Source organism: Piliocolobus tephrosceles, chromosome 1 (genome assembly GCF_002776525.5).
Source record: "Piliocolobus tephrosceles isolate RC106 chromosome 1, ASM277652v3, whole genome shotgun sequence".
NCBI classification, from domain to species: Eukaryota; Metazoa; Chordata; class Mammalia; order Primates; family Cercopithecidae; genus Piliocolobus; species Piliocolobus tephrosceles.
Window position 1 is genome coordinate 158,775,637 of NC_045434.1, and position 12,576 is coordinate 158,788,212.

Genomic DNA, 12,576 nt, shown 5'->3' on the forward strand with positions numbered 1-12,576 from the left:
TAAACAGTAAAAATGTATTACCTGAATAAGAATTAAGAGACACTGTCCACCGTACTGTTAGTCCTATTAAGACCACTATTGTCATCAAGTACCATTTCTCCATAGTTCTTCAAATTTAGGGAGGGGAAGAAAACACAGCACCAGTGCCAGAATACTTTTAAAACGTGGTCAATCACTTCTTTTCTTGTTCAGAGAAATGTTATCACTTCTTGAAATGTTATCGATTCTTCGCAATTAGGAGTTTGAGAGGATTTTAATGATGCTTGGTTTCCAAATAGCCAAAAACTGATTATGTCTATGTAGAAGTATCCTAAGGGGAAAAAAGATACCAAGATTTAGCTGAGTACAGTACCTACAACAATGAACCCAGTAAACCAAGTAGAAGGATAGAGAATTCGAGGGGTTGGGTAGTGGGAAGGAAAGTTAAGGAAAGGTGGTATTTCAAGTTCCTTATTTCCTAGTCCTTTAGTTGGGAATATACATCAAAAGGTGGATCTCCCTATTAAATGGGACTCAATATGTCTAAAAATATAGTAAAGATTTACTCTCACAACAGAATATTTCTGAGAGAAGAAAAACAACACATATGTAGATAATGACACAGTCAATTCTATTTAGAACATGTTCAATGTAGGGTAAATATAAAACCACAACGGTAGACAAAGGGGTGATTTATCTTTGGTACAGCGAGAAAGAGGAATTTCGTCTTTGTATTTAGTTTGGGAAAGTCTTCCAATAAATAATTTCTCTAGTTTGGTTTTTACTTTTCTTCCAAAATATACTTGCATTAACCACACCAACTTTCCATCTTAGAGAAATGAGCCTTTGTAAGAATCATTAAGAATAGCCCCAAATCATGAGAAAAAAATACAAAAGCAGTTAAAATCAATTAACCACTTACTTTTTTTTTTTTTTTATAGTTTTCCTTAGGTTGGGGTTTTAAAGTAAGAAGCAAATTGACGCTGGTCGCGGTGGCTCATGCCTGTAACCCTAGCACTTTGGGAAGCCGAGGTGGGCAGATCACCTGAGGTTAGGAGTTTGAGACCAGCCTAACCAATATGGTGAAATCCCATCTCTACTAAAAATACAAAATTAGCCAGGTATGGTGGCACTCGCCTGTAATACCAGCTATTTGGAAGGCTGAGGAAGGAGAATCACTTCAACCCAGGAGGTGAGGGTTGCAGTGAGCCAAGATCGTGCCATTGCACTCTAGCCTGGGCAACAAGGGCGAAACTCTACCTCAAAAAAAAAGCAAATTGACAAAATTGACATTTTCCTCTTCTCTTTGAAAAATGTTGGACCATTTTAACCACAGGATACACTTTAAATATATTCAGAAAATAGAATAAATCAACTAAAAAATTTAGGGCAAAATTGGCACATTCCACCTAATGATCTAAAATTATTTTATTTTGTTTATTTTTTCTATTTTTTTGAGATGGAGCTTCGCTCTTGTTGTCCAGGCTGGAGTGCAATGGCACAATCTCAGCTCACTGCAACCTCCACCTGCTGGGTTCAAGTGACTCTCTTGCCTCAGCCTCCCGAGTAGCCAGGATTACAGGCGCCTGCTACTACGCCCGCTAATTTTTGTACTTTTAGTAGAGATGGGGTTTCACCAGGTTGGCCAGGCTGATCTTGAACTCCTGACCCCAGGTGATCCGCCCACCTTGGTCTCCCAAAGTGCTGGGATTACAGGCGTAAGCCACCGCAGCCAGCCCTAATTATTTTCTTATTTAAAATAAAAACATCATGGGATAACTCCAGAACTGATTGGAATGGCTAATCTTTTGTCATTCATGCCATATCTCAAATCATCCCCTCAGAAAGATCATCCCTGACTATCCTACTAAAGTTTCCTCCCCTTACTGTTTGTATCATTACCTTCAATTTGCTTCCTAATTCTTTTCACTATCAGGAACTGTATTTTCACATGACATGGTGCAATCTCACACACAAAATTTTCAGTATAAATGCTGGACACCAAAGAATACATATCATATGGTTCCATGAAAGGTTCATAAGTAGGCAAAACTAATCTATGGTGTTAAAAATCAGGAAAGAGGTTACCTTTGGGGAGGAAAGAAGGGATGGTGGTTGGGAGGGGTGCCTATAGAGTTCTTCTGAAATGCTGTGAATCTTGCTTTTTTTTTTTTTTTTTTTTTGAGACAGAGTCTTGCTCTGTCGCCCAGGCTGGAGTGCAGTGGCCGGATCTCGGCTTACTGCAAGCTCCGCCTCCTGGGTTCACGCCATTCTCCTGCCTCAGCCTCCCGAGTGGCTGGGACTACAGGCGCCCGCCACCTCACCCGGCTAGTTTTTTGTATTTTTTAGTAGAGACGGGGTTTCACCGTGTTAGCCAGGATGGTCTCGATCTCCTGACCTCGTGATCCGCCCGTCTCGGCCTCCCAAAGTGCTGGGATTACAGGCTTGAGCCACCGCGCCCGGCTGAATCTTGCTTCTTGATTTGAGTAGTGGTTAGGAGATGTGTTGACTTTAGGATAAATTAACAAGTTACAACTTATAATTTGTATACAGTATTTTTCTCTGTTATATTCCAATTTAAAAAGCATAAAAGGGGCTGGGCGCGGTGGCTCACCCCTGTAATCCCAGTGCTTTGGGAGGCCAAGACAGGTGGATCACCTGAGGTCAGGAGTTCGAGACCAGCCTGGTCAACATGGTGAAACCCCATCTCTACTAAAAATACAAAAATTAGCCGGGTGTGGTGACTAGTTCCTGTAATCCCAGCTACTCGGGAGGCTAAGGCAGGAGAATCGCTTGAACCCGGGAGGCAGAGGTGGCAGTGAGCTGAGATCGCACCACTGCTCTCCAGCCTGGGCGACAGTGCAAGATTCCATCTCAATTAAAAAAAAAAAAAAAAGTGTAAAAGGAAATTACTTGGATGTGTCGACTAGAGTAAAGGCGCCCTATGAGCACGGATCCTCCTGTCTTAGTCGTTGCTCTCTGTTCCCCACTTGTAGAACAGTGTTAGCAGAAGGCAGGTACCCAAGAAGTACTTGCTGAATGGAGCTGTGTGCATCTGTGTGTGCGAAGCGGGGAGGTACCTAATTTTACTGATCCCTGTGTGGTTAAAGATATTATGCGAGGTTTTAAACCACTCTCTTCTCCTTAAACCAGAAAAAGAGTTATTTGCGACTTTTTCCACCTGTAAATCAGAATACAGTAACTTTCTAACCCATCCACTGGCCACGAAGTTGCTAGGCAAGCAGTGGAGGCGCTTTTCGTCATCCTTTGCCCTTGACGGTGCATCTCGACAAACGCCAAGCCCGCCGCCGTCCACACCCCAGAGCCGACTTTGCTCCTTTTCGTCTGAAAGGTCCTTCCACCGCAGTGGACACAACACCGTGGAGTGCAGCTATGCCGGGCGAGCATATGGGGCGAAAGGGATCCCTTCTCACGTTTCTCCGCCCCTCCTCTTGAGGGCCAAGCCCTCAGAAGCGCAAGGACAAGGGTGACAGGACCGCCCTAGCCTGCAAGTACCACCACTATCACCGCGTCCCCTCATCCGACCCCCAAGCGACCCTGCAGGAAGGGCTGGGGAGGCCTCGCGTCCCGTCCCTGGGAGTGGAGCCGAGCTGAGAGCCGGGTCGCCAGCTCTGCGCCGCCTCGTGGCGCGTTGCGAGCCCCCGGCACCTCCCCACATTGGCCCGGGGTCGGGAAACCCGGGAATTCCATGCTCTTACCCCGCCGCCCGCCGACCGCTGGAATTAGCGCCTGCAGCGGGTCCCAGGAAGGCGCCTGCGCGCTCACCCCCGCGGCGCACTGCCCCTCCCGCCTTCCGCCTCCGTGTACCCGCGCACCGCCCGCGCGCCCGGTGCGGGAGCGAGCCCGTCAAGCGTGAGGGGAGGGGCGGGCAACCTGGACTGGAGAAGAGGCGGCCGGCTTAGGAGGCAGGGCAAGAGCCGCTGGAACCCGAGAGGTCCCCAGCCCCGGGTTAGGCTAGGGGCAGGTGGAAAGCCCCTTGCTCTTCTTTCCTGGGATAGTGGCCAAGGCCAGAACGGCTGCTTAGCCAACGGATTCCTGTCAGGGGCGGGTCCTGGCTTGCTGCACTGAGCAGAGAGCATTGGCCGGTCCTCACCACTGGGCAGTAGGGCTTCCTCTGGGCCTGTGCCCTCGCGGAGCCAGAAAGCCAACCTGTTTCACTTTCTTCCAGCCACAAGCCTGCGAAGAAGAAGACTGGGCAGTCCCCTCAAGTAAGAAACATTGAACATCCAACCATTTTCGAGAGCCTGTGCGTTGTGCAAAAGGACCGCCCTGCCCTCGAGTAGCCACTACACATGCCCCAGGGGGCAGCTTGAATCACCTGGTCCCAAACTTGCCAAAAATATCTATCTAGTAAGTTAGCAAGACCTGCACACTTTTCCTTTTGCATTGATCCCTTCCTTTTCAGTTCAACTATTTCCATCTCAGTCTAGGCCCCTGTCCAATCATGCATGGACGTCTGTGATGATTTTTACTTGCTTCCTTTGTTCAGAGAGTGCCCTCATTCCCCACTAATAAATCTTGCCATTCTACATAAGCCAACCCCTATAATTTGTAAGTGTTAGCAAGTATTTGGCTATGACTATGGCTTTCTACTGAGTCCGAACAACTTCTCTCTGGGCCTCAGTTTCTTCAACTGTGAAAGGAATCAGTAGGGCTAGGTGAACTTCCAGGTCTAAAATATGATTATATCTAAAAGACCATCAACACCGGGAATATGGAAAAATATGGCCAGGTCCCTGCCCTCAAGGCATTTAATTCTCATTGGAAAGACATTTTTATGCGTAAAAGGATAAAAAGCTATAGAAGGGAACACATACTAAATGTTACATTACTTATATATGCACTAAGCCCTGTAGGAGTTAGGAGAAGAGGGTTCACTGTAAACTGCAAACCATCAGGAAATGCTTTTCCTGGAGGAGTCAGCTGAGCTTTGAAGGAAAGCCTGGCTGGATAAGCCCAGAGAATGAGAGTAGGAATCTAGACAAAGGAAATGGTTCAAGCCAAATATTGTGGCAGCTGAAAAGTGTAGAACATTTCCTCCAGTTTAGATGGTGGGTGATGAAGCTGGAAAGGACTGATAATTGTAGAGAGCCTTGAATACCAGGCTGTGGTGTCTGGAATGTATCCAGTGATCAGTAAGGGGCTATTAAATGACGTTTAGCAGGGAGTCAAGTGTACAATACAGTGTTAGAGAAAACTTAAAGTGGTGAAAATGGATCAGATGAATCATAGGGAGACTATAGCAGTTCATGCATGATTAGACAAGGGCTTGGACTGAGATGGCAATAGTGGAAGTGGAAAGGGAGAGATCAATGCAAGAAGAAACATGTACGGGTCTTTTTATTTTTATTTTTTATTTTTTTCTGAGACGGAGTTTTGCTCTTATTCTCTTGTTGCCCAGGCTGGAGTGCAATGGCGTGATCTTGGCTCACCGCAACCTCCACCTCCAGGTTCAAGCGATTCTTCTGCCTCGGCCTCCCAAGTAGTTGGGATTACAGGCATGCGCCACCATACCCGGCTAATTTTGTATGTTTAGTAGAGATGGGGTTTCTCTGTGTTAGTCAGGCTGGTCTCGAACTCCCAACCTCAGGTGATCCGCCTGCCTTGCCCTCCCAAAGTGCTGGGATTACAGGCGTGAGCCACCACACCTGGCCTCATGTACAGGTCTTAATAGCATACTAGATATATACAAGTTAAACGAAGGAGAGGGAAGAATCAAGGATGGCTCCCAAGGTTTCAAGTGTGAATTACAGTTCCCAAGAACTGATAGATCTTGGGAAGCCTGGAGAATAATCTGGCTTGGAGGGAAAGATGGTGCATTGTATTGAGTTCAAGGTAACATAAAGAAAAGACAGTTGTAATACTCAGGTGTCAGTTATGAATTAGAGCCCAGGAAAGAAGTTGGGGTGAAGATAGAGAGATGAAAGCATTTCATTTGCTGAACAATGATGGAGATAGTATAGAGAGAAAATAAACAACCATACTTGAATAAATGCATTATCTCAGGCCAAGAGGAGGAAGGCACATTGGTGAAAGATGTTACATGGTTACAAATGTAGGGAGAAATCCAGTACATTGCAGGATCATAAATATTAAGCATCTTGTGAACAAGAACCATGTTTGGCAGACTGAAAATCATATTTTATTGAATCTAAAATTCCACCATCATTATTTTATGTACCACTGAGGAAGAAAACAATGCTACCATTTAAGCTAGTAATTACTGTAAAACACATATAATTTCAGAAATATTAATATGTAAAAGAGTATACATCTTAAAGTGATGAAAGTTTGTATCAATCTCTCCTTCCTGTTTCTCAACCCAACAGCTTCTGACCCAGTATTTAACAAAAAGTTGATGCTCAAAATATTCATGAATAAATAGTGGAGGAGACATCACAGTCACTAACTCATAGCTGAATTGTCCCACCACTGCCATCTATATACCTTCTCCTGCTGTTTACCTCCAATAGGGATCATCTTTTGCATCTGAATATCCAGTGCCTTTACATAACAGATGCTCACAAAATGCATTTTGAATGACAGCATTTACTATAAGCAAAAAGGGTAAGCCATAGCAAAATTATAGAGCAGATCAAGTTTAGAGGCAGTGTAGAAAGGTGATTAAGAACTAGTCTCTGACTCTGAAGACAAACAGATTTAGATTTAAATCTTAGTTCTTCCACTTTCTAGCTGTGTGAACTTGGTAAAGTCTCCTAATGTCTCTGGCATAATTACTTCACCTACAAAAAACAAAAAAGAATTAATAATAATGTCATCTTCTTTGAATTTTAATAAGAGTAAAATGAAATCATGCATATAAAACTTGAATATACTGCCTGGCATATAGTACGCAATCAATAAATAGCTGTTATCATTTGTCTTTAACATGTGCTCACTTTTTCATAGTCTTTTCCTTCCTTTGAAGTGTCTTCTTTCCCCTACCATATAGCAGCCCTTACATATATATATTTACATCCCCACCAGAAGCCTACTGTTCTTATCTGAAAATTTTATCTGAAACCGCAACCAGACATAGTAGCTCACAGCTGTAATCCCAGCATTTTGGGAGTCTGAGGTGGACAGATCCTTTGAGCTCAGGAGTTGAAGACCAGACTGAGCAGCATAGTGAAACCCTGTCTCTATAAAAAGTGTACAAAAATTAGCCAGGTGTGGTGGTGTGCTCATATAGTACCACCTACTCAGGAGGTTGAGATGGGAGGATCACTTGAGCCCAGGGACGCTGAGGCTGCAGTGAACCATGACTGCACCAATGCCCTCCAGCCTGAGTGACAGAGCACAACTCTGTCTCAAAAAAATAAAAAAGTATCTGAAATCAAATTACACTAATGCATAATCCTTCTTTAAAGTTTTTGTTGGCCGGGCATGGTGGCTCATGCCTGTAATCCCAGCACTTTGGGAGGCCGAGGCGGGCGGATCATGAGGTTAGGAGATGGAGATCATCCTGGCTAACACGGTGAAACCCCGTCTCTACTAAAAAGACAAAAAAAATTAGCCAGGCATGGTGATGGGTGCCTGTAGTCCTAGTTACTCAGGAGGCTGAGACAGGAGAATGGCGTGAACCTGGGAGGCGGAGCTTGTAGTAAGCCAAGATCCACGCCACTGCACTCCAGCCTGGGAAACAGAGACTCTGTCTCAAAAAAAAAAAAAAAAAAGTTGTTGCATTTTAAAGACAGATGGGAAAGAATATGAAATGAACAGTATTAATCTCTAAAGTCAGTTTGACTAATAGGTAATGGCTTCAATTATCTACTGCTGTGTAACAAATTATTCCAAAATTTAGTGGCTTATGTAGCAATGTTTTTATTTGCTCATGATTCTATGTATCAAGAATCTAGGCAGGGTTCAGGTAGGTGGTTCATCTGTTCCACTGGGATTGTCTGAGATCACTCATGAGGCTGCATTCAGCTGAGAGATCAGCTGAGGCTGAAACATCTGTGAATGGCTTCAGCCCTCTCTCCACAGGGCTTCTCTCTCTAGAAAGTTTCGCAAACTTTTTACATGGCAGCACATTTCCCAGACAGAGCATTCCAAGCGGCAAAGGCAAAAGTTGCAGATCTCTTAACACCCCAGCCTTACAAGTCACACAGCAACTTAGCCATGATACAAGGAGAGTGGGAATAGATTCTGCCTCTCAATGAGAAGGTAGGAAAGAATTTGTGGCCATCTGTAATCCACTACAGAAAAGTTGGGATGAAACTAGAAATGGGCAAGAGCCTAGCTAACTAATAATTTTATCTGTCACCAGCCAGAAAATCAGAGTTCAAATCCCCTTACTTTCTTGTCTTTCTGCCATGTCTTTCACAAAAGGAGCAACCTCTGGTGGCCATTTCATGTATATAAAGTAAAGATAATAATCGCATGGTACAAATTGCATGTAACTTGTTTTGGCCTGAATTGTAGCCCTCAAAAGTCATATGTTAAAGTCCTAATCCCCAGTGCCTTAGAATGTGACTATATTTGGAAATAGGGATTTTAAAGAGGTAATTAAGATTAAGTGAGGACATTAGGATGGGCCCTAGTCCAACATACCTGGATCCTTGTAAGAATGGAAATTTGAACACAGATATGCATGCACACAGAAGAAAGATCGTGTGAAGACAGGAGAATAGGGCCATCTGCAAGAAAAGGAGAGAGGCCTCAAAAGAAATCAACCCTGCAGACACTTTGATCTCTGACTTCAAGCCTCCAGAACTCTGGGAAAATAAATTTATGTTGTTTAAGCCACACAGCCTGTGCCATTTTGTTACAGCAACCTTAACAAACTATTATATACTTTATTAAAGGTACTCTTAATATTCAATCAGCTAGGCAAACTTCCTCACACAAATCATACTTTTATAATAGTTTCTAGTCCTGCCCGGCTCGGTGGCTCAAGCCTGTAATCCCAGCACTTTGGGAGGCCGAGACGGGCGGATCACGAGGTCAGGAGATGGAGACCATCCTGGCTAACACGGTGAAACCCCATCTCTACTAAAAAATACAAAAAACTAGCCGGGCGAGGTGGTGGGCGCCTGTAGTCCCAGCTACTTGGGAGGCTGAGGCAGGAGAATGGCATAAACCCGGGAGGCGGAGCTTGCAGTGAGCTGAGATCTGGCCACTGCACTCCAGCCTGGGCGACAGAGCCAGACTCCGTCTCAAAAAAAAAATTGTTTCTAGTCCCTTTCCTAGATCACTTCCACTCAGTAAGAAAACAAGCCCTTTTCTATATAAGTTTCAGATCTTCTCTGATTTTAAGTGAAAGCCATTCACCTGATCATAACTATTCTTTGAAATAGAATCTATTTTCTTATCAGCACCTGTTCCTTAATTGATCCTTTTATGGGTCAAAATGACTCCTTTTCCATTATTCTGTAACCTCCAAGTCTCATTATACTCTTGCCCCATGTAGGGCATAAGTTCACCTAAGTAGCAGAGTGTTAGAGTTAAACTTTACATTGTCATGTTTCAGTATAGGCATTAGCAAAAGTCTTTCATATCCAGCTCACCAGATCTTCACAGTAACTCTGAGATAATGGTAGAACAGGTGTTATTATCCCCTTCTGACATATAAGAAAACTTGAGAGTGACATTTCCCTAAAGCATGTTCCACAAAACTCTCATTCAGTGAGATAATAACTATTGTCACAAAAAAAGAAGAAGGTTCCAGGCTCCCTAGTTGCAGACTGCTGTTCTGGTGTCTCTGATGCCCAAATGTTCTTTTTTTTTTTTGAGACAGAGTCTCATTCTGTTGCCTACGCTGGAGTGCAGAGGCACGATCTTGGCTTACTGCAACCTCTGCCTCCTGTGTTCAAGCAATTCTCCTGCCTCAGCCTCCTGAGTAGCTGGGATTACAGGCATGTGCCACCACACCTGGCTAACTTTTGTCTTTTTAATAGAGACAGGGTTTCACGATGTTGGCCAGGCTGGTCTCAAACTCCTGACCTCAGGTGATCTGCCCACCTCGGCCTCCCAAAGTGCTGGGATTATGGCATGAGCCATTGCGCCAGGCCAACAAAATATCTCTCTAAAGGCTACCATACTAAGTAGTGCTTCCTTTACTCAATCACTTATTCATCAAATGTTTTCTGAGCATCTGCTCTGTCTGTGCCAGATGCAGAGCCATGTGCTAATAGAAACCAGACAAGTTAGACTTGCTGGCTGCCCATCAGAACTTCACTTCTAGGGAAGGGAGAAGTCTAACCAACAATTGTACACTATGGAAAGCAGAGTATTTCAAGGAACAAGGAAATGCATATTACGTGAAGAAAGATTACAATGAAGCTTACGATTATACAAAAGCCTTAGGCATATGTCCTAAAAATACTGGCTATTACAGTAATCAAGCAGCCACATTGATTATGCTTGGAAGGTTCCAGGAAGCTCTTGGAGATGCACACCAGTCATTGAGATTGGATGACAGTTTTTTTCAGGGACATCTAGGAGAGGGCAAGTGCCCCCTCTCTCCCTAGAGAATGCCATGGCCGTATGTCAGTTTCCAGAGAGCCCTAGAACTGGATCATAAAAATGCTCAGGAATAACAGGAATTCAAGAATGCTAATTCAATCATGGAATAAGAGAAGTTAGCAAAAACAGATTTTGAGAAGCATGATATTAGAAAGGTTGTTCTCTGCATGGACTGTGCCCTCCTACTTGCCCCTGCTTGCCATTGCTTCAAAATCCTCAAAGCAGAATATTTAGTAATGCTGGGTCATTATCCAGAAGCACAATCTATGGCCAGTGACATTTTACAAATGGAGTCCACCAATGCAGATCCTCTGTATGTGTAAGGTCTTTGCCTTTATTATGAAGATTGTATTGAGAAGGCAGTTAAGGTTTTTGTATAGGCTCTCAGGATGGCTCCATGAGCGGGCCTGCATTGCTTGCAGAAATCCCAAAGCACTCAAAGCAAAGAAAGGAGACAGAAATAAAGCATTTAAGGAAGGAAATTACAAGCTAGCATACGAACTGTACATGAGAGCCCTGGGGATAAACCCCAACAATATAAAAACAAATACTAAACTCTACTATAATCAGGTTATGGTTAATTCTAAGCTTAGGAAACTAGATAACGCAATACAAGACTGCACAAATACAGTGAAGCTCAATGACACCTATTTAAAAGCCTACTTGAGAAGAGCTCAGTGTTACATGAACACAAAACAGTATGAAGAAGCAGTGCACAATTATGAAAAAGTATATCAGATAGAGAAAACAAAAGAACACAAACAGCTCCTAAAAAATGCACAGCTGAAACTGAAGAAGGATAAGAAGAAAGATTACTACAAGATTCTGGGAGTGGACAAGAATGCCTCTGAGGACAAGATCAAGAAAGCTTATCACAAATGGGCCTTGATGCACCATCCAGATTGGCACAGTGGAGGCAGTGCTGAAGTTCAGAAGGAGGAGGGGAGGTTCAAAGAAATTGGAGAGGCCTTTACCATCTTCTCTGATCCCAAGAAAAAGACTCTCCAGGAGAGTGGCCAGGACCTGGACAAGGAGGGCATGAATATGGGTGATTTTGATGCAAACAGTATCTTCAAGACATTCTTTTTTTTTTTTTTTTTGGTGTCTACTGAAAATAATGTTGCTTTTATTTCCACCCTATGATTTGCTACTTATTTTTACAGTTCATTGGTACTGTTAGGCACTGTGGTATTGAGATACAGAATAAAAACAAAAATAAAAATTAGGAAAGTGACAACTATTTAATATAACATAAATGAATGGTATATTGAAGAGAACATTGGATATAGTATTATAATGTAAATTATGTGTTACCAATGTTTATTAGTTAGGAATCTCTCTGCCAGGGATAAAAATGGGTGGCCTTTGGGTCCAAACTGAAACTACAAATATGTTTTGTTTGGCTTAAATATTGTGGTTGCCATATTGTTTCATCTGCTGTTTTGACTTGAATACATCTAGTCAGAGCATTTACCCACAGACTGTACTAAAGTCTCTTATTTTATACCAGTATTATATTACTGGCTATCTCATAGACACTTGAGATTGTATTCCATATATATTTCTATTTCTTTTCTTCTGCAAGCAAATACTGTGTTTTCTTTTTTTTTTTTTTTTTAATTATACTTTAAGTTCTAGGGTACATGTGCATAACATGCAGGTTTGTTACATATGTATACCTGTGCCATGTTGGTGTGCTGCACCCATCAACTCATCAGCACCCATCAATTCATCATTTATATCACGTATAACTCCCCAGTGCAATCCCTCCCCCCTCCCCCCTTCAAGACATTCTTAAGTGGTCTTGGGGCTTCAGCTTTGAAGCATCTGGTCCAGGGAATTTTTTTCTATTTGCCTAATGAATAGCAACCACCCAGAAGCCAGAAAATGCAGAGTCACTCAGTTTAATCTTGGATGTGGACACAATTCACATCATATCTCCATGTACTTAGAGCAGCTCTGTTTCCTCAGTTGGATATCCAGTGTCTGTGTGAATGCGGTGAAGGATAACGAACCAGTGCCAAAGACTGCAGTTAGGGGAGGGAGGTAGGCAGATGGACAAGGAAGCAGCTTGTGAATTTTTATTTTACTCTTTAACTTTATTAAAAT

General features: G+C 43.2%; 1 protein-coding gene and 1 pseudogene across 2 annotated transcripts in view; one reads left to right on the forward strand and one right to left on the reverse strand.

The window, feature by feature from the left end:
- ALG6 (ALG6 alpha-1,3-glucosyltransferase) overlaps positions 1-3,798 on the reverse strand; it is a 69,295-nt gene extending 65,497 nt beyond the window's left edge. Inside the window, exons 1-2 of one of the 2 annotated variants that reach the window (XM_023210410.1) lie at positions 3,699-3,798; positions 22-310 (exon numbers count right to left, since the gene is read on the reverse strand). In XM_023210410.1, coding sequence (XP_023066178.1) covers positions 22-103 — 82 coding nt within the window. In that variant the 5' untranslated portion in view covers positions 104-310; positions 3,699-3,798. Of the gene's footprint in view, positions 1-21; positions 311-3,698 lie in introns of those variants that run through there. The other variant, XM_023210418.2, reaches the window with a different exon arrangement.
- On the forward strand, positions 3,019-11,610 carry LOC111539424 (annotated as a pseudogene).
- Positions 11,611-12,576: the final 966 nt, after the last annotated feature.